The sequence below is a fragment of the Podarcis cretensis genome, assembly GCF_951804945.1.
Source record: "Podarcis cretensis genome assembly, chromosome: 4".
Lineage (NCBI taxonomy): Eukaryota > Metazoa > Chordata > Lepidosauria > Squamata > Lacertidae > Podarcis > Podarcis cretensis.
The window spans coordinates 9,174,823-9,196,876 of NC_137173.1; the positions used below are offsets into that span (position 1 = coordinate 9,174,823).

General features: G+C 47.0%; 1 protein-coding gene across 2 annotated transcripts; it reads right to left on the minus strand.

The window, feature by feature from the left end:
- Nucleotides 1-1,089: 1,089 nt before the first annotated feature.
- Nucleotides 1,090-21,615, minus strand: LRRC32 (leucine rich repeat containing 32). Of its 2 annotated transcripts, none has more exons than XM_079973733.1 (3): nt 21,268-21,615; nt 13,491-13,546; nt 1,090-3,621 (listed from the first exon to the last, which is right to left on the minus strand). In XM_079973733.1, exons 1-3 carry the CDS (start codon nt 21,389-21,391, stop codon nt 1,687-1,689), a joined length of 2,115 nt encoding a protein of 704 aa, XP_079829859.1. In that variant the 5' UTR covers nt 21,392-21,615; the 3' UTR covers nt 1,090-1,686. The 2 variants fall into 2 exon arrangements, with proteins under 2 accessions (XP_079829859.1, XP_079829860.1); XM_079973734.1 differs by having other exon boundaries at nt 13,491-13,581; nt 21,268-21,423.
- Between the last annotated feature and the right edge of the window lie 439 nt (nt 21,616-22,054).

Consider the following 22,054-nt stretch of genomic DNA (forward strand, 5'->3'; position numbering starts at 1 on the left):
CGGCGGTTCGAATCCCTGCGGCGGGGTGCGCTCCTGCTGCTCGGTCCCAGCGCCTGCCAACCTAGCAGTTCGAAAGCACCTCCGGGTGCAAGTAGATAAATAGGGACCGCTTACCAGCGGGAAGGTAAACGGCGTTTCCGTGTGCGGCTCTGGCTCGCCAGAGCAGCGATGTCACGCTGGCCACGTGACCCGGAAGTGTCTCCGGACAGCGCTGGCCCCTGGCCTCTTAAGTGAGATGGGCGCACAACCCCAGAGTCTGTCAAGACTGGCCCGTACGGGCAGGGGTACCTTTACCTTTACCTTTTAAGGGCAGGGAAGAGAGATCACAAAGAGATGTTAAATGTTACCCATCCTTTTTATGACATCCAGGGTTTCCTAAAAGCATTCCTCCTTCTTTCCTATTTTATATACTCTGAACTATGCATTCTCAAGCAGGAAATTAGCTCTTTGTAGTTTTAACTTTAACTTTGTCCCCACGTGGGGGTTTTTTGAAATGCTCAGAGGAAATCTGATTGGTTCTTACGAACACTGTGTAAAAAGTTCTTTTGTGAATAAAACGACCTGGGCCGAGGGGTGGAGAGGAATTATTATTGGCACCTCCTCTCAGAGTCCTGCTGGTCAAGCCTCGTGTGTATTTTATTAATCAGAGTCCAATCCTTCCTTGCTTTGGGAATGCTACACTCCACGTGCTCATCCCCCCCCCAGTCTTCATCCAGACAAGCGAGAAGCATCGCCAGAGTCTGAGGACACATTCCAGCGAGGCAAAAATATTAGACGATGGTGGGAAGCAGGGCAAGTGGGAGATGTGCGCTGGGGCAGAGGACTTGTGTCTCAGAAGGGTGTGTGGCCTGGAGACAGTTCTGAAGACCAGGTAGATGGACCTTTGGCCCCTTAGCCTAAGATTTCCCACCCCTGTGATAGATGGGAGAGGAAATACGGGTGGTTTCTTAATTATAAGAATGATTGATGCATCTCCCATTCTAATCCAGAAAAATATGGAGTCCCAGGTGTCAACAGTTTGAGAAATGTGGGTGGGTTTCTCTTCACAGCTGGAGGATCCCCAAATGAGGTGGGGTTTTTTGGGGGGGGGGCTGTTTCTCAGTAACCTGGTCACCAAGTGAGGACTTGCATGTATGCGGCTCCTCTGTTAGCTGAGGGGGCATCTATTTTGAGCACATTTTAAACCAGAACTGCACGAGAACTTGAAGGTCTTGGTGCTCATGGGCAAGGACAGGGGCTCTGTCCAAAGACCCGTTTGTAGCTTTGCACTTTCCAAGCCACACATCTGACCTGGAGTCCATTTTTGGTCCCAGCCAGCCTCCATCTCTCTGCCCCAAGAAAGACAATAGCACTGCCTCTCTAGCTGGACTTGACTGTTCCAGAGCGTTGACATGATTCCTTTGCAAACTGTTCTGTAAACATATGTCTTATGTTCAAATTATTTAAGGAGATCATGTGCTCTGTGCACCATTGCTCAGCAGCTCAAAAGATGAATGTACAATTTTAATTGAAAAATAAAGTAGATCTGTTCTGCATGTGTGAATGAGTCATCGCAGAGTAATCCCACAGACCAAGCTTTCATCTTCTCACCTCCCACGTTCTTCAGTGGGGTCCGTTCACACCTTTGGATGTGAGTCGTCCAGTGGTGAGGGATGTAGGGATGGAAGCCCACCTCAGATGTAAGACCTATGCCTTAAAGTGTCGGCCAAACATGTGCCTGCGATAGCAGCAAAACACACCCACCCCGACGACGACCAGGGACAGAGCCAGGACGGCTGCCACCAAGATCAAGACACTCATCTTCTTGAGGTCCTCCTTCTCGCAATCTTCTGGCCTGATGTCCCTGACCGCCATTTCTTCTTCGTAGCCAAAGCTCTTGGCGTACTGACATTTGGTGAGGTCCAAGTTGGGGATCTCCACAGTGGCCCTGTGGATCATTTGGGAGAGCCAAATGTTCCCGCAGCAACTGAGCGGGTTGCCCGCCAGGTACAAGTTCCGTAGGTTCTTCTCCAAAGTTGGGATCTTGCTACCTTTGAGGTCGCTGAAGCTGTTGTTCTGCAGATCCAGGACTTCCAAGGCACAGCAGTTCTCAGACCAAGCAGGCAACCAGCTCAATCGGTTGTCTGACAAGTTGAGATATACGAGGTGTGGGAAAAGCGGGAAGTCGGTGCTCAGAGACGTCATGCCGTTCCCGTGCAAATCCATATATTTTAGAGACATCTCCAAGCCCGAGAAAGATTTGGGCTCTATGTGGAGTCCCCAGTTCAGAGAGAGGTCCAAGGCCACGAGTTGAGTCCTGTAGAAAGCATGCATGGGAATCCTCTTCAGCTTGTTGTCGGAAAGGTACAAGTGCTGAAGTTCAGGAAGGTCAACGAACGAGACGCAGCCGCGGTCCTCCCCAGCGAGCCTTTTCCTGGCTAACCCTGAATAGAAGCCACAAAGACAGAGGTTGTTGCTTCGGAGGTTCAGGAGCGAGAGGCGAGGGAGGTTGGCAAAGATGTCTGGTGGCAGTGCTTGGAGACGGTTGCCTTGGAGGAAGAGCTTCTGCAAGTTGACCAGGATGCCAAAACCCCAATCCAGATGCTGCAAAGAGTTAGAACTGAGGTCAAGGATGGTCAAGGAGACCAGCTCGGCACTTGCCATGAAAGTCTGGAGGCAGTTTTTGCTGAGGTTGAGAACCTGAAGAGCAGACATGGAAGTAAAGAACTCGCTAGGGATGGTTTGGATCTCATTGTAGCTCAGGTCCAAATATAACAGTCCAGGCAGATGTGGAGAGCTTGTGCTGTTCTTCTGAATCCGGTCCTGAAGACCAAGAGATGTGTCCATCCAGCCGTAGTCGCCATCATCGTCATCACGTGGAGATTCCACCATAACAAACTGCATTATGTTCTTGGATAAATTCAGGTAGGCCAGTTTGCTTGCCTGCGTGAGAAATGGGAACCGAAGGAGCTTATTCTCGCTCAAGTCCAGCCAAACCAGGTTGAACTCCTCCTCAGATTTGGTGGAATGGAAGGTCTCGATGCTGTTCCGGCTGAGATCGAGAACTCTCAGCTGTTTCAGGTTGAAGCCAGCAATACAGGTGAGGGAGTTCATAGAGAGGTTGAGCTTGGAGAGTTGTGACAGGATCTCAAAGGCTCCTTCTTCTATCTCCATGATCATATTGCTGTGAAGGTTCACTTCAACCAGACCTGGAGACCCCTGGAACGTCCTTTGTGAAATTTCTATAATGCTGTTCTGCGCCAATGAAAGATGCCGAAGCGAAGGAGCTTTGTGGATGAAATGTTCAGCCATCCCAGTGTAGAGTCTGTTGAGGGACAAGTCTAGCGTTCTGACTTGGGGGAGCGAGCCAAGCCACAGGTCGTGCTGAGCCAACTGGTAGAGCTGGTTGTCGGCCAAGTTGATCTCCTCCAAATTCCTCATATCTCTGAAGATTTCAGGCTCGATGAAACCGATATAATTGGAACTTAAGTCTAGATGGCAGAGGGAGGTGTAAAAAGCCAGGGGACTTTCTGTGATGTTCAGGAGCTTGTTTTTGGAGAGGTCGATTTTACGTAAATTTGGGTGAAGCTCTGGAGGTATCTGGTGAAGATCTTTGCCGTGACAAAATGCCTCCATACTTCTCTACAAAAAAGGAGAGAGAGAGAGAGAGAGAGAGAGAGAGAGAGAGAGAGAGAGGAATGAGCTAGGATGACATTCACATTGTCTACAGCTCAAAGCCATCCAACGAAAATAAATGTTGGAAGATTCGGGGCAGATGAAAGAAGGAACCTCACCACATTGCACAGAATTAAATTATGGGGACCATAATAAATAATTTCCGATTATTTATTAGGAATTGTAGGTACCAATATTCCAAAAGAGCAGAAAAGACTTTTTATGTATGCGACAACATACTAGCCCCCAAATGGAAACAAGATAAAGTCCCTACTAGAGAGAAATGGCAAATTAAGCTGTTGGACTACGCCGAAATGGCGAGAATGACTGGAAAGCTCAGGAACCAAGAAAACCAAAACTTCAATAAAGAAAGGGAAAAATTTATAATTTATCTTGGATAACAGTTGTAATGTAGCAAATGCTATGGATAAAATGGAGAGACATAAAATATGGATTATGAAATAATATGCAGTTGAAAAAGATGACAATAGGACCTGTGGAGGGGAAGGTGGAAAGTCGAGAGATCAGGAGAAATCTCCAAATAAGGATATGTATTTTTGTATTGTACTGTTATGATTCTATAACTGTAAAACCAAATAAAAATTATTTCAAAAAAATATTATGGGGATCATAAACTTGTAGAGTTGTAAGGAACCCCAAGGGTCATCTAGTCCAACCGCTACAATGCAGGGATGTTTTGCCCATTGTGTGGCTCAAACCCACAACCCTGCGAGTCTCACGCTCTACCAACAGAGCTATCCCTCCATAGCGTGCATGCCGTAATGTCCTTGCAGGAGAAGTTATGATGGCCACAGAGTTAGATGGCTTTAAAAGAGGATCAGACAAATTCATGGACCCAGTGGTACCTTGGTTCTCAAACGCCTTGGTTCTCAAACGCTGAAAACCCGGAAATGAGTGTTCCAGTTTTCAAATGTTTTTTGGAAGCTGAACATCCACTGCAACTATCGGCTATTGTTTCCAGGGCATCTGCACCAATCAGAAGCTGCACCATGGTTTTTGAACATTTCGGAAGTCAAATGGACTTCCAGAACGGATTAAGTTTGGTGCTTTTGTTTTTGCTATTTATTTCGCGTTTTTATTTTTGAGGCTTTTTCGGTTCATTTGTTTTTGCGACTGTGTGGAATCCAGTTCAGCTACTGATTGATTGATTGATTGTGTGACTGTGGAAATGGATAAAAGCCCCCCATCCAAACAATGACTATCATCAGTGCAGGTAAGAGGGGAAAAATAATTTTAATTTTTATCATCTACAATAATGTCTTATTTATTTTATAGTACAGTACATTGACTATTACTTTCATTTTATGGATCGATGATCTCGTTAGATAGTAAAATCCATGTTAAATTGCTGTTTCAGGGGTTGTTTTTAAAAGTCTGGAACGGATTAATCCGTTTTGCATTATTTTCTATGGGAAAGAGTGCCTTGGTTTTGGAATGCTTTGGTTTTGGAACCGACTTCTGGAATGGATTAAGTCTGAGAACCAAGGTACCACTGTATTAGTAAAGTAGGCTTGTTTTGACACATACCCAATCCTGCATACAGGGAAGCTAAAGGTATTATCAGAACTCAAGGGCACATTTTAGCCAGAAGGACACTTTCAAAAATGGGTGCAAAGCAGGGCCAATGAAGGGTGCATCCAGAGGAGAGTTCTGAGGGCCAGACGCAGAGGCTTGGAGGGCCACATTCAGTGCCCAGGCCCAGCATGAGTAAGCGTTCTCTGCATTGGGTCGCCTTCCACCTCTGCTCCTCACTCTTCCCTTCTTGTTTGCATCTATCAGGGGTAGGCAACCTAAGGCCTGGGGGCTGGATGCGGGCCAATCGCCTTCTCAATCCTGCCCGCGGATGGTCCAGGAATCTGCATGTTTTTACATGAGTAGAATGTGTCCTTTCATTTAAAATGTATCTCTGGGTTATTTGTGGGGCCTGCCTGGTGTTTTTACATGAGCAGAATGTGTGCTTTTATTTAAAATGCACCTCTGGGTTATTTGTGGGGCATAGGAATTCGTTCATCCCTCCCCCCCCCCAAATAATAATATAATCTGGCCCACCACATGGTCTGAGAGACGGTGGACCGGCCCACGGCTGAAAAAGGTTGCATCTATCACTGGAGATTTTGCTGAGCACCCTCCCCACCCATCATAATTCCCAAACAAAGCCTCTATATTTCTTTCCACATCGGGGGGGGGCTCCCCCTCTCACCACCCTCTCCTTTCCTGCCCAGACATTCCTTTTGAACCCCGTCCAAGTTTCTCCAGATCTCTCTTCTGCTTTGCAAATATAATCTCCTTTCTTTCTTGGCTCCGCGACCGCAGTCTATTCGGGGGTATTCCATATGGAATAGGAAAGAATGCTGAAGGAAAACAGGATGCGTGTCGTTCGCACGGGCTCCAGCCCTCGCAGGAACGGCCAAGGGAACTATTTGGAGGCTAGGCAATGCTTTGGACCTCTCTGAGGGGCCCATCGCTTTTTCAACTTACTCATGTTCCTTTGATCAGCAGCTTGGTTCTAAGACTTCCCAAGGGGAAGGTTCTTCCGAACATGAGAAGCTTCCTTCATGCTAAGACAGTTGTTGTTTAGTCGTTTAGTCGTATCCGACGCTTCGTGGCCCTGTGGACCAGAGCACGCCAGGCACTCCTGTCTTCCACTGCCTCCCGCAGTTTGGTCAAACTCATGCTGGTAGCTTCGAGAACACTGTCCCACCATCTCGTCCTCTGTCGTCCCCTTCTCCTTGTGCCCTCAATCTTTCCCAACATCAGGGTCTTTTCCAGGGAGTCTTCTCTTCTCATGAGGTGGCCAAAGTCTTGGAGCCTCAGCTTCAGGATCTGTCTTTCCAGTGAGCACTCAGAGCTGATTTCCTTGAGAATGGATAGGTTTGATCTTCTTGCAGTCCATGGGACTCTCAAGAGTCTCCTCCAGCACCATAATTCAAAAGCATCATTTCTTCGGCAATCAGCCTTCTTTATGGTCCAGCTCTCACTTCCATACATCACTAATGCTAAGACAGACCATCCACCAAATGAAACTCAGTGTTGCCTGCACTGACTGACAGCACCTCTCCAGGGTTTCCAGCACCGAATCTCTCCCAGCCCTAGCTGAAGGGAACCAACCTGGGTTTTCTGCATGCAAAGCAGATGTGCTACCCACTAGGCTATGGAAGCAGGTAGCTGCTACTTAGGTTAAGCAATGCCAGGTCAGATGTACTGATGGCCTGACTTAGTATAAGGCAGCTTTGTTGCTGAGCAGATAGTTGAATCCTTAATAATAATAATAATAATAATAATAATAATAATAATAATAATTTATTTATACCCCACCCATCTGGCTGGGCTTCCCCAGCCACTCTGGGTGGCTTCCAAAAAATAATAAAATACTATAATATATCTGTCAGAGCTGCCCCTAGGTCCCAGCTCACAGAGGACCAACGCCCGATCGTCGTTATGTACAAAACTCTTTATTGAAGTTCAACTTCCATTCCAAAGCCGCAGCGCGCAGCTCTACGTCTTAAACCCTAGACCGGCGAAGTCCCGTCTGAATCTCCTCCCCTCTGACACCAGTTTAAGATCCTAGCCCTGCTCCACCTTTTCCGTTGTTCTCTCCTCCTCTGGGTCCTCCTGCCCGCTGGGGCTTTCCCCTTTCTGGACTCTTCCGACGCTGAGTCGCTTAGCTCCTCCCCCTGCCTCCGGCGGGCTTTAGGACCCGGTTCCCAATCCTCATTCTCTGCTGTCCCGCGCTCCTGTACATTTGAACTTGCCTCTCGCGCCAACCCAGTGACCTTCCTCCTGACCGTCACACTGCTTCTGTCACTGCTTCCCTCTTCCGGGATACTGCCCGGATCTGACCTCCCCTCTGTTGTCTGGCTCTCCGATGGAGGCGTGGCCAGCCCTGACTTATCTTCACTCCCTGGTGTGGAATCCTCTGCCCTGGGACTCTTCCCCCCCACTATGCTCTGGTGGGGAAGCTGGTCCTGATTTCCAACTGCTACTCTGGGAGTCCCTGCTGGCCCCTTGCTCCTGGAGTGTCCCCCTTGGGAATCCCCTTGCCCTGGCCACTGGCGCCCCCTTCTGTGAATCTTCCGATTCGCTGGAGAGGCTCATGGAATCGCTCGGGCCACTGTCATCTTCTCCTACGCTGCCCTCAGATTCTTCCCCTTCGCTCTCCATCTCCCCTCTTCCCTGTGCTTCTGCTCCTGAACCCCTGACAATATCAAACATTAAAAGCTTCCCTAAACAGGTCTGCCTTGAGATATCTTCTAAAAGTCTGGTAGGTGTTGTTCTCTTTGACATCTGGTGGGAGGGCGTTCCAGAGGGCGGGCGTCACTACCGAGAAGGCCCTCTGCCTGGTTCCCTGTAACTTGGCTTCTTGCAGTGAGGGAACCGCTAGAAGGCCCTCGGCGTTGGACCTCAGTGTCTGGGCAGAACGATGGGGGTGGAGACGCTCCTTCACATATACTGGACCGAGACCATTTAGGGCTTTAAAGGTCAGCACCAACACTTTGAATTGTGCTCGGAAATGTACTGGGAGCCAATGTAGGTCTTTCAAGACCGGTGTTATGTGGTCTCGGCGGCCGCTCCCAGTCACCAGTCTGGCTGCCGCCTTCTGGATTAGTTGTAGTTTCCGGGTCACCTTCAAAGGTAGCCCCACGTAGAGCGCATTGCAGTAGTCCAAGTGGGAGATAACCAGAGCATGCACCACTCTGGTGAGACAGTCTGCGGGCAGGGAGGGTCTCAGCCTGCGTACCAGATGGAGCTGGTAAATCCTTCTTTCAGTCCACCTGCTGGTGGCCCCAGATTGCTCTAGGTCAGGGGTGGGCAACTCCCAAGAGACTGCGATCTACTCAAAACTGGCAGTGGTCTACCCCCTTTTTGGGAAGTTGTTGAGTTTTTTCAGGGAGGAGGTAAAATGTTGAGCTTTTTTAAGGGGAGCCACAGTTGTTCAGCTTCTTTGGGGGAGCCAATGATCTACCAGTGATCTACTGCAGATGTCCAGTGATCTACCGGTAGATCACAATCTACCTGTTGGACATGCCTGCTCTAGGTGTCTTCATCCAAGACAACCCGGGGCTGTCTCTACCCATCTTGGGCAAAGCTCGGATCCCTCAAATATTCAGGAATCCTATAATTCCCAAGGAGAACTGAGCGAGAGTTCTTCAGAATGACTGTTCTCTGGGAAAATCCTCCCCAAAACATCTGCTGATGCTTCAGCATGGACAAAATCAGACAGGCAGAACGCTTTCGAAGGAGCTGAGCAATGTCCAGCTCACTCGTGCCTGTGAGTAATGCAAGATGTGTACAACTGCAGATGAACAGGCCGGACGAAGTGCAGGCTACACCCAAATGGCACATCCCCCCCAGAGGCTTGGCTCACTGACTCGGGAGACAGCTCACAGTTGCTTCTGCACTAGAGCCCATTGGCACTGTGAAGGGATTACTCTTCCACAATTAACAGGGGTTAAAAGGGTGGTTCCACACTTAATATAGCATGATAGAGATCAGCAGTGCCCTTCTCCTTGGCCCAAATCCTGTTGTAACATACAACCTATTCAGCTAAGGTCTCCAGCAATGTTAATTAAAAGTTTCCTGTTGGCAGGTTGCCCCTGAATTAGTCCTCTTCCACCCTGGCGTATATGTGTGTTAATTATTACTAGCCTCCAGCCATTCTTGTTATAGTGTAAAGGTAAAGGTAAAGGTACCCCTGCCTGTACGGGCCAGTCTTGACAGACTCTGGGGTTGTGCGCCCATCTCACTTAAGAGGCCAGGGGCCAGCGCTGTCCGGAGACACTTCTGGGTTACGTGGCCAGCGTGACATCGCTGCTCTGGCCAGAGCCAGAGCCGCACACGGAAACGCCGTTTACCTTCCCGCTGGTAAGCGGTCCCTATTTATCTACTTGCACCCGGGGGTGCTTTCGAACTGCTAGGTTGGCAGGCGCTGGGACCGAACGACGGGAGCGCACCCCGCCGCAGGGATTCGAACCGCCGACCTTTCGATCGGCAAGCCCTAGGCGCTGAGGCTTTTACCCACAGCGCCACCTGCGTCCCCTTGTTATAGTGTAATAGGAAGCAATCAAATGAATCTGAAAACAGGAAGCTTTTGATTAAAGGTACAGTTAAAAGCCCAGGCAGCTCAAACCTTGTGCAGGCTAGAAATGCATTTTCAAGCTCTCCTCTGGCCAAATCAGGTCTGCAAAAAACAAGGGAAGACAACCCAGCAAGCACTGGAACGCAACCATTTGGCAGCAATGCAGCATGGATTCCCTGTCCAGCAGGAACAAGCAAAAGATGGGATTTCCAGAGTTTGTGTACAACTAACTCTTCAAGCAGGGCTGGCTGAAGATGACTCCGTGCACCCCTAAATTCCCTGATCAACTTGGGGCATAAATTTAACAGGAAACTCTTCCGAAGGAGCTTTGTGGAAAGGCACAGGAGAGCATGAGAATGATTTCAAGATCTGCCAACCGAGAGAGCTGTCTCTCCTTGCTTTATGTTACAGCTGGCTCTCTGGCTTGAAGACAAGACGGCTTAACGAAACTTGAATCTCCTGACCTCCCCACGTCCTCACAGAGCATCCCAATCAACAACGGCGGGAGAACGAGAGCTTTGCTCGGTCTTCGATTCGTTCCAGCGAAGAGACGCTAGAATCGCTTGGCCAAGAATGAAGCATTAACAGGGCATAGCTGCCTAAACCCTGGAGAGCAGCTGCCAGCCAGTGTAGCCTATAGGAACCTCGATGAATCCATGGTCTGAGTCCTTCAAAGACAGCTTCTTGAGACTGGACGCCTTTAGTTCAGTCTGGGAGACAGCGACATACAGGAGGAAGGCAGCAAATTCAGGTGGCTACGGACAGGATTTGTAGAGCAGATTATCACTGGGCGTGCTTTTGCTGCAGGCCAGCTCAGACTATGGAACTCTCTCTCACCCTCAGCTATTTCTCTGCAGAAAAGCACGACTGAAGTGATCCATTGTGGTTTGCTTATACAGTGGTAGCTATCTGCCTGCGGACTGTCTCGCCAGAGTGGTGCATGCTCTGGTTATCTCCCACTTGGACTACTGCAACGCGCTCTATGTGGGGCTACCTTTGAAGGTGACCCGGAAACTACAACTAATCCAGAACGCGGCAGCTAGGCTGGTGACTGGGAGCAGCCAGCAAGACCATATAACACCGACCTACATTGGCTCCCAGTACGTTTCCGAGCACAATTCAAAGTGTTGGTGCTGACCTTTAAAGCCCTAAATGGGCTCAGTCCAGTATATCTGAAGGAGCGTCTCCACCCCCATCGTTCTGCCCGGACACTGAGGTCCAGCGCCGAGGGCCTTCTGGCAGTTCCCTCTCTGTGAGAAGCAAAGTTACAGGGAACCAGGCAGAGGGCCTTCTCGGTAGTGGCACTGGCCCTGTGGAACACCCTCCCTTCAGATGTGAAGGAAATAAGCAGCTAGCCTATCTTTAAAAGACATCTGAAGGCAGCCCTGTTCAGGGAAGTTTTTAATATTTAATGCTGTATTGTTTTTAACACTTGCTTGGGAGACGCCCAGAGTGGCTGGGGAAACTCAGCCAGATGGGCGGGGTACGAATAAATTATTATTATTATTATGCTGCAGGCCAGCTCAGAGTATGGAACTCTCAATTACGCTCAGCTATTTCTCTGCAGAAAAGCACGACTGAAGTGATCCATTGTAGTTTCCTTATACAATGGTACATAATCCATTCCGGATTACCGTTCAACTTCCGAAACAGTTGACAACCGAAGCTCAACGGGTGGTTGGCAAATGTCATTGAGAAAATGGAGAAACGTGCCTCAGAAGCTGTTCAACTCCTGAGGCACGTTCAAAAATGGAAGCATTCACTTTTGGTTTTTCAGTGTTCGAAAAACCAAAACGTTCAGCTTCCGAAGCATTTGACAACCAAGGCTGTATATGATTGCAAAATACAGTGGTACCTCGGGTTAAGTACTTAATTTGTTCCGGAGGTCCGTTCTTAACCTGAAACTGTTCTTAACCTGAGGTACCACTTTAGCTAAAGGTTGTTTTCTGCTGCTCCAGAGAAGCGGACACGGAGCAATGGTTCCAAACTACAAGAAAAAAGATTCCACCTAAACATTAGGAAGAACTTCCTGACAGTAAGAGCTGTTCGACAGTGAAATTTGCTGCCAAGGAGTGTGGTGGAGGCTCCTTCTTTGGAGGTCTTTAAACAGAGGCTTGACAACCATATGTCAGGAGTGCTCTGATGGTGTTTCCTACTTGGCAGAGGGTTGGACTCGATGGCCCTTGTGGTCTCTTCCAACTCTATGATTCTATGATTCTATGATCCATGGGCCTTAGGTTGCTGACCCCTGAGCTAGAACGTAAGTTGCTACATGGTGCAAATGGCTGCACGTAACACAGGTTCCCAACATGCACACTAACACAATGTAACAGAACCCGGTGGGAATCAGAACTTAATTAGCAGAAATTGCCAGTGCTTATTGCGCAGGTGTATTAAACATGAAATGAGGTAATGATGTGTATGATTGGTGGAAATTGAAATGCTTTGTTTGCAATTTTATAAATACCACTGGCTGGACTACCGGGAGGGGTTGCAGTTTTGCGGAACGATCCGACTGTAACCTATTGCTTTGCAATAAACAATGTTGGATTCCTAACTCCTCTCGTTTCTGAGTTTTGTTGGCGTAAACTCAGGAGATAAGCTATTTTCTGGCTTACAACAACATGACCTGGGGACCAGTGTAAGTTAAGCTGGCAAAAAGGACCATTGTGATGGGAATTTTATGGTCTTAGATATATGGTAATGTTCATAAGTGTACCAACCAAGCATATACATAGATCAGCACAGGAAGACCAACCTGGAACCATTTTGATTCCTAAACTGACCAAATGTTGTCTCTGCAAGGGCAAAGGAAAATGGAAAAGCCTCCCCATTGTCTTTTCCTTCACAAATCCTGTCTTAAGGGTATGTCTGTGTTTGAATAGGGTGTGAGCCTTTGACCTGGCTCAGGAACTAAGTATTTATCATTACAAAAGACTGGCCAGGCTCCCCAGGCAATCCAATCAAGTAACCTGCCAGACAGGAGATAAACAAGGACAGGAGAAAAACAACATTCAAATTTCTGTTTTAAGACCGCCTTTTCTGTGATGTAGGTATGATGTATCTGAGGGGTGGTCTTAGGTTACACCCCTTCTGTGATATATGTATGATGTTTCTGGGGGTGGTCTTGATCTGCAGGGTGGCAATTTCAAAAGTCTTTATAAGGCCTTGCACGCCATTGTTCTGGGTTCCTCCTCCTCTCCTGCGGGTGAGGGGAGCACCCTGTTGCAGCAGATCAATAAAGATCAAGCTTATGAGCTGCTTTGCTTCTCAATATTCTCTGGTTGGCCTCTGTTATTCTCTCCTACCAATAGGGAACCTATGTAAGGACTCTATATGAGCTCTGGGATACCCCATAAGGGAAAAGGGCAGATTTTTGCTTATAACACCATGCAACTCAAACACTACTTTAAAGGTGTGTTTTTCCTCTGTCAGGCTTAGCTACAGCCCTCCCAATTTGCCGCCATCTGCAAATTGGATGAGCATCCCCTCAGTTCCTTCATCCAAGTTGTTTATGAAGAACAGGATGATGCGGAACCATTTGTGAGTACTCTTGGGGTTCGGTCAGTCAACCAGCTACAAATCCACCTGACAATGACCTCATTCAACCCCCATTTTGCCAGCTTCCTTGAGAGAATATCATGGGGGGGGGGGTGTCAAAAGCCCTTACTGAAACCAATCCATTACATCAGCTTCTTGCAGGATTTGCCCTGCTTGGGTTCAAACCCAAAGTTCTTACAATTTCACAGGGCGACCGTTCCATCACTGAGAAGGTTGAGACGTCGCCATTCAGCGCTGCGAGGAAGAGAAAGAGGTAGAATTTCATGGCTCTGTAGAGAGGGAGAAAAATGAAGTCCAAGTTAGAGACCAAACCAGTTGTTTAAGGTAGGGGTTGGAAGAAACGGGTTTTTGAAAGCTGTGATAGGCATCACAAAGAACAAACAGTGGATACGGATGGGAGAATTGGTCGATTTCAGTTTCTCATTTCTCCAATCTTAAATTCAGTTCTCCACATTTTCATATCAATTTGCAAATTTTTTTTTTTTGAATATTCCTCATGAAAATTCATCCAGATTTTAGTGAGAACTGAATGCACACATTTCTATGCCACTTTTTCTATTATGTGCATCTTTGCAAAGAAACTTCCTCCCAAATAATTTTTCTATGTTATTTCAGCCACTATATGCATTCTTAAGGTACTCTTTTATGCCTGTTAGCGCACGCCACTTGGCTGGAGAATTGCACTGCGAAATTCAGAGAATTTCGAAGCCTCACCATGTTTCAGTTTGCATATTGTTTCTGAAAGTGCAACCTAGGTAGCTTTGCTTTTAAATTTGAGTTACTTTAAGTGTCTCTTCCATCCTTTACTGTGGCAGAGGATTGGCTAGTGTGATAGGAATTTTGAGGTCGTAGATATATGGCAATTTTCATAACCGCATGTACATAGATCAGCACAGGAAGACCAACCTGAAGCCATTTTGATTCCTAAAGTGAGCAAATGTTTTCTCTGCAAGGTCAAACTGGAAAAGCTTCCCCATTGTCTTTTCCTTCACAAATCCTGTCTTAAGGGTATGTCTGTGTTTGAATAGGGTGTGAGCCTGTGACCTGGCCCAGGAACTAAGTATTTATCATTACAAAAGATTGGCCAGGCTCCCCAGGCAATCCAATCAAGTAACCTGCCAGACAGGAGATAAACAAGGACAGGAGAAAAACAACATTCAAATTTCTGTTTTAGACCGCCTTTTCTGTGATGTAGGTGTGATGTATCTGAGGGGTGGTCTTAGGTTACACCCCTTCTGTGATGTACGCATGATGTTTCTGGGGGTGGTCTTGATCTACAGGGTGGCAATTTCAAAAGTCTTTATAAGGCCTTGCATGCCATTTTTCTGGATCCCTCCTCTCTCCTGCAGGTGAGGGGAGCACCCTGTTGCAACAGATCAATACTAGCTGCTTTGCTTCTCAATATTCTCTGGTTGGCCTCTTTTATTTTCTCCTACCAATAGGGAACCTATGTAAGGACTCTATATGGGCTCTTGGATACCACATAAGGGAAAAGGGCAATTTTTGTTTACAACACTAGCATGCCAAATTAATGCCTGCTTTGCACCTTATGCTTGTTTGTTTGTTCTCCAATGTATTTCTTATCAAACAAAAGTTAAGTGTAGCGTGAACAATTTTTTTATTCTGAAAGTGTGGCCCAGAGAAAAAAGTTTGAGAACCACCACTCTAGAGCTAGCAATGGGGTCCCCAGCGCTGGCCAAGGGGTGGCAGCGATGGTGGGGCCTGGCTGTTTGGAGTAAGTTTGGGGCAAGTGTTATGCCTTAAAAAAAAGAAATACTCTTTTCCTGGTCAGCTGACTTTGCTCTTGGGGAACGGTTGACTTATCAGTCATAGTAGGTTTTATCAGAAGGGATCTGTCAGCATGGGTATTTACTTTAGGTTTTTCTGCATCTGCTTGAAAATCCCCAAATATCTTTTCAAAGCAACCCAAAGAGTGAATGGTATAAACCTCAAAGGATTGGGGTGGGGTGGGGGTTGCTGTAAAATCACTCAGCATAAAGATTGGAGATAGACTTTTACGGGAAGTTGTGATGTGGCGGAGCCCTTGTTGCTCAAAGTCCTTATACACTCATTATTTTTTCCGGTCTCGCTGTCGTATCCAGTAAAACAAGCTTTGTAGGTTCCCCCCCTTCAAGATCCTTCAAAACTGTGTGTTAAAATAACTCAGTGTGTCCATGATGTGCAACGGTGATTGTCAAGTTTCAATTTCTCTCGTTTTCTTATTTTTTCAGTTCTCCACATTTTCGTATCCGTTTGCAAATAATTTTCTGTCTTCTTTTTTATTATTCTTATTGCATTTGTATCACACCTTTCTCTGCAAGAAGCTGAAAATGGCAAACATGGTTTCCCTCCTATTGATTTAATTCCTGCAGCAACCCTGTGAGGTAGGTCACACAGAGAGGCAGTGACTGGCCCAAGCTCGCCCAGCGAACATCATGGCTGAGAGGGGATTTGAACCCTGTGCCTTCTGGGTCATAGGTTGATACTCTAACCACTAGACCACACTGTCTTAACGGCTCACGAATATTCATCAAAAATTTAGAATGACCTAACATACAGTACATATGTTTCAATAATAATAATAATAATAATAATAATAATAATAATAATAATCTCCAGCCGAAGCCGGGCTCAGAGCAGCTAACAACAATAAAAGTAACACAGCATTCTAAAATCAATTCATTTTAAAATCAATTCAAAATCAAATTAATGGCAACCATTGGGCTAGAGTTTTGTGAAGATTACAGAAGGAGAGAGGGGGTCAGACTGTGCCTTGGCCAAAGTGGTGGAACAACGCTGTCTTGCAGGCCCTGTGGAAAGATGTCAAGTCCCACAGGGCCCTGGTCTCTTGTGACAGAGCGTTCCACCAGATCGGGGCCACGGCTGAAAAAACCCTGGCTCTGGTTGAGGCCAGCCTAACCTTGGCCCAGGATCTCCAAGATGTTTTTGTCTGAAGACCGTAAGGTCCTCCGTGGGACATACCAGGAGAGGCGGTCCCGTAGGTACAAGGGTCCTAGGCCGTATAGGGCTTTAAAGGTTAAAACCAGTACCTTAAACTTGATCCTGTACTCCACTGGGAGCCAGTGCAGCTGGTATAGCACCAGGTGAATGTGATCCCGCAGTGAGGACCCCATAAGGAGTCTCGCTGCGGCATTCTGCACCCGCTGGAGTTTCTGGGTCAGTCTCAAGGGCAGCCCCACGTAGAGTGACTATGCAATTCTGCATTGGATCCCTATATTTGCAAAGCAACCTTCCTGAACCCATTGCGTTTTTGTACGCTGCTTCCGCCAACGTATGCATCTGAATGCACATTTTACCCTAGCAAATGCATTTGGTACGCATTTTGGAGCACGGCATTGCAAAATTTGGAGAAGTGCAAATTTTGAAGGATAGCGTTTGTTCTCGTACTGTTTCAGGAAGTGAATATGAGGTAAGTTTGCCTTTAAATGTGGACTGAACTGAATTCTCCCCCCCCCCCCATCCCTAGTGGTGACTTTTAATTAAAAATAACAATAAGAAAGCCTTATGCGGATCAGTTGAGGGAGCTGGATGTGTTTAGCCTGGAAAAGAAGAGTCTGAAGAGAGATTTGATAGCTGTCTTCAAATGTCTCAAGGGCCGTCACACGGAAGATGGAGCAAACTTGTTTTCTCCTGCTCTGGAGGGCAGGATCTGAACGACAGGATGAACTTTCCTAATGTATGAACTGTTTGATAGGGGAAAAGATTCCCTCAGGAGGTGATGGGCTCTCTTTCCTTGGAGGTTTCTAAGCAGAGGTTGGATGGACAGCTGTCATGGTTGCTTAAGCTGAGATTCCTGCATTTCAGGGTTGTCTGAAGGTAGTTGGAGGATAGATGGCAGCTAAGAGATTGAGGCTGAATCCTGACAAGACAGAAGTACTGTTTTGGGGCGACAGGGGGCGGGTGTGGAGGAGTCCCTGGTCCTGAATGGGGTATCTGTGCTCCTGAAGGACCAGGTGCGCAGCCTGGGAGTCATTCTGGACTCACAGCTGTCCATGGAGGTGCAGGTCAATTCTGTGTCCAGGGCAGCTGTTTATCAGCTCCATCTGGTACACAGACTGGGACCCTACCTGCCCACGGACTGTCTCACCAGAGTGGTGCATGCTCTGGTTATCTCTCGCTTGGACTACTTCAGTGCGCTCTATATAGGGCTACCTTTGAAGGTGACCCAGAAACTACAATTAATCCAGAATGCGGCAGCTAGACTGGTGACTGGGGGTGGCCGCCGAGACCACATAACACCGGTCTTGAAAGACCTACACTGGCTCCCAGTACGTTTCTGAGCACAATTCAAAGTGTTGGTGCTGACCTTGAAAGCCCTAAACGGCCTTGGTCCTGTATACCTGAAGGAGCGTCTCCACCTCCATCGTTCTGCCCGGACACTGAGGTCCAGCGCCGAGGGCCTTCTGGCAGTTCCTTCCCTGTGAGAAGCCAAGTTACAGGGAACCAGGCAGAGGACCTTCTTGGTAGTGGTGCCCGCCCTGTGGAACGCCCTCCCATCAGATGTCAGAGAAAAATAACTACCAACCTTTTAGAAGACATCTAAAGGCAGCCCTGTTTAGGGAAGCTTTTAATGTTTAATAGGTTATTGTATTTTAGTGTTTTGTTGGAAGCCGTTCAGAGTGGCTGGGGGGACCCAGCCAGATGGGCGGGGTATCAATAATAAATTATTATTGTTGTTGTTGTGCTTGATGACGTTTCCAACTCTATAATTTTATGATTCTATGCTGGCCTGGTTGCAGCCAGTCCCTGGATGGGAGACCTAAGTAGCCTTCATCTACCACCTTGAGTGGTCCCAGGTCCAATTTCTGGTATCTTCAGGTAGGTCTAGGAGAGACCTTTGCTTAAACCCCAGGAGAATCGCAACCATTCTGTGACAGATGAAACACTGAGCCGGATTGGCCAACTGCCAGACTCAGTAGAAGACAGCTTCTTCCTATGTTCCTCTGCAATAAATAAAATAAGCCATGTGCCAGCTTGAGGTCATAAATGTGTCAAACAGTCGCGTTGCAATGGCTGTTGCCTGGAGGACAGCAAAGACCACATTTACCATCCATACTCCAAACAGGAAATAGCTGTGGTAGCCCACAGAACAACAGCAAACAGGACACTTCGGTCAAGGATTAGCCAAAAAGGGAGGCCGCCTAGGGGTGACACGAAGAAACCAAGTGATGTAACTATCAACTATTTCATGGGGTGACCCCATCTTCCTATTGGGAATGGTTCGTCCCATTGACCCTTCTGCCCATCTTCCCAGAGCCATTCATAGAATCAAGGTTCCTCAACTCCAACTCTCTGTGTTGCAGGAATCTCAGCTAAAGTATCCATTGCTTGAGGGCTGTATCAAATGCCTTGTTTACAATGCAACTCCATAATTGTCTACCCAGGGGTAAAAACACACACAATAACCATAGACTTGAATGGGATTGATTCCATGTCAATATGTATAGGATTGCAGCCTTCACGAAATAGCTGCCTGTGGTTACGTATTTTGTGAACGATGAAAGCCAAGTTGGCAGCTGAAAGCTCACGTCTTCTTCGCACGGGAGATGTTTCAGGAGCACACCTGAAGTCCATGAGATGTTTGGAACACAGAATCGTAAAAATTGCAGAGTTGGAAGGGCAAACACTTCTTTGCAAACACACACACACACACACACACACTGCTTTGGTTCATAAGAACATAAGAAGTAAAAGGCGAACGATTTACATGATGTGAAGAGAAACCAGAGTGTGGTCATGTAAGGTGATAAAAGCTTTCTGGGAGATGACATATACAGTGGTACCTTGGTTCTCAGACTTAATCCGATCCAGAAGTCTGTTCCAAAACCAAAGCGTTCCAAAACCAAAGCATGCTTTCCCATAGAAAGTAATGCAAAACAGATTGATCTGTTCCAGACTTTTAAAAACAAACCCCTAAAACAGCAATTTAACATGAATTTTACTATCTAACGAGACCACTGATCCATAAAATGAAAGCAATAAACAATGTACTGCAGTCACACAATCAATCAATCAGTAGCCAAACTGGGTTCCACGCAGTCACAAAAACAAAACAAAAAGAGCCACAAAAACAAAAACACAAAATAAATAGCAAAAACAGACAGACCTCAGCATAGCACCCAAAATGGAAGTGTAGCACTCAAATCGGAAGCATAACACTCAAAACGGAGCAAGTTTGGCTTCTGAAAAACGTTCGCAAACCGGAACACTTACTTCCGGGTTTGCAGTTTTTGGGTTCCAAGTTGTTTGAGTACCAAGGAATTTGAGGACCAAGGTACCACTGTAATTAAATGAAAAAAAATGTTTTAAATAACTTTTGTTAAAAAACCAGAAGCTTTTCTATTAGGAATTATAGGTACCAACATTCCAAAGGAGCAGAAAAGACTTGTTATGTATGCGACAACAGCTGCATGGATGCTACTAGCCCAGAGATGGAAAGAAGAAAGATTCCCCCAGGTGATCGACGTGATCTTGCAGCACTATACGATGGCAGGGGAATCTTTCAGGTAACCTGGTCCTGAGTCATTTATCGCAAGACCTTGAACATATCTAGGGCTGCCATAAGCCCAGAATTTCCTGGAAATAGCTGGGATTCATCCTTGAAAATTGGATAGAATATTCACATTTGTGTCCGGGTTTTCACTTCTTGAAATATGGCAACCCTAGCATATCCCAGTAGCTATCTGGCAGCCAGTGACGTTCCTCCAACACAGGCGTGATATTTGCCCATCCAAGTACTCCATTCAGCAACTGCAGCATCCGGACCAACCCCAGGGGAAGCCCCACACAGAGCACTTTACAGCAGTTTAATCACGAGGCTGGATGAATCATGGTGTAAAACAGCCATCAGCATGAATAACCCTACCCTTCCCTAAGAGCCAAGCTGAGTTGTCCTAACCATGACATCACCCTTGTTTAGTCCATCCTCCATCACATTTGTAAAAAGCACAGGATGAGACCTGGCCAAGTTGAACCACCCTGATAGTGCAATCTCGTGCATGTTTACTCAGAAGTAGGGATGGGGAAGAAATTCAGTTCAGTTCACTTTTTAGCCTACCTAATTTGTACTTCCTAAAGGAAGCACCACACAAATATCCCTCAAAATCCGCACTTCTCTGAATTTTTCAGCAAGGTTCTCCAACCCCCCCAAAATTGTGTCCCCCAAAAAGTGTGTGTTAGGGTAAAGAGTCCATGAAAATGAATGTATTGGTGAAAGTAACACACAAAAATGTAATGGGGGGGGCAGAAATCATATGTTGTTTTATATTAGGAGAGATGTACATTAAATTCGCCTGAGAATTTTTGTGAGTTTTTTTTTAAAATGTTTCGTTCGCAAACTGATGTAGAAATGTGGAAGAATGGGCAATCGACAGATTTGCCCCTCCTTCCTCAAAAGCAAGTCTCCCTGCTTTCAGTGGAGCTTACTCCCACATAAACGCATGCATAGGATCGCAGCCCTGACCCTCTTGATTTCAGCGGGCGAGACATCCAATACAGCCATCAGTGTGTTTACTCCAAAGTCAGTTCCTTTGAGCCAAATGGTAATTTCTTTCTAGGAACTGTGCATGAGAGCGCAGCTCTCAGGCAACGTTCAGCTGCCCCACGGTGGGAACGTAATCGGTTGGCAAACGGCTGCCCTTTGCTTGGCATAGCTGTCAACTTTTCCCTTTTCTTGCGTGGAATCCTATTCGGAATAAGGGAATTCCCCTTTAAAAAAGGGAAAAGTTGACAGCTATGTTGCTTAGACAGTGCCCCAGAGTTTTATTTTATTTTTCCTGCTGTTGAACGAAAAACAGAAAGGCAGCAACAGATGTTTCTCTTACGCTGTGCTGTAAGAGTATCCAGAACAAGTCGGAAAATTCCCAGGAGTTCCTTCCACCAGAGATTCCCCTTCCCCTTTGATCCTATTCAGAGAAATCCTCTCCCATACTCACCTAGTGTTGTGGCAAAAGTGGCCGCTGTCAAATCCTCCCTCTCCGTTCTTTGCCAGAGGTGCTCGGCCAGTGAAACGTTGGTGCTCCTGACGGGGGGGGGGGGTGTCTCGCCGTCCTGCGGCATTCAAGTAGACTGAGGCTCTCGGAAAGCCAAGAGGAAAGTTAAGTCACTGGAGGAGGGGTGGGAGAAGAGAGAGAGAGAGAGAGAGAGAGAGAGTTCACGAATGAAGAAACTCCTCGCAGATCAGCCTGCAATAGATTGGATTCCTTTGCACTCATCCTCTGAAGCTCCTCCAAAGCATGTGAGCTTCGCTGTAATGATTTCGAAGCATGCGTCTCTCTCTGTGTGCGCGCTGCTCTTTATGTTCCGAACACTAATATTTTTACAGCGACCAGTTTCCTGGAGCATCTCGCGTGGGTGAGGACTTCTTCTCTCACAATGACACAGGCAAACAATCCTAAGAATGCCAGCTGAAATTCCCTCTTTGCAGATGTGCGTCCCGAGCAAAACGTCGCCGCTTGGAGGTCGCAGAGATCGCTCGCCTGAGATACAGATGTGCGCAGCTGTGGGTGTCTGGGTCAAGTCGTGTTCGTCTTAAAGCGTGGTTGGGGGGGTCAGGGGGTTGGAGAGAAGGAACAGCAGCCCCACCATGTAACAGAGCCAAAGCATATGGTCCAAAGGGGGATGTGAATTGGCGATAATTCGTGCCTTCACCCACGCAGCGTGGAAAGAAAGGGAATCTAACACTGCAACAGTTGCGTTTGGATTTTTTTTTTTTTTTTGGTG

Coding starts and splice junctions, on each gene's coding strand:
- LRRC32 (XM_079973733.1), bottom strand. CDS start 21,391: ATGCCGCAGGACGGCGAGACACCCCCCCCCCCCGTCAGGAGCACCAAC. Junction 13,547..21,267: donor CACTTTTGCCACAACACTAG/GTGAGTATGGGA, acceptor TCTTCCTCGCAG/CGCTGAATGGCGACGTCTCA. Junction 3,622..13,490: donor AACGGTCGCCCTGTGAAATT/GTAAGAACTTTG, acceptor CCTTTTTTGTAG/AGAAGTATGGAGGCATTTTG.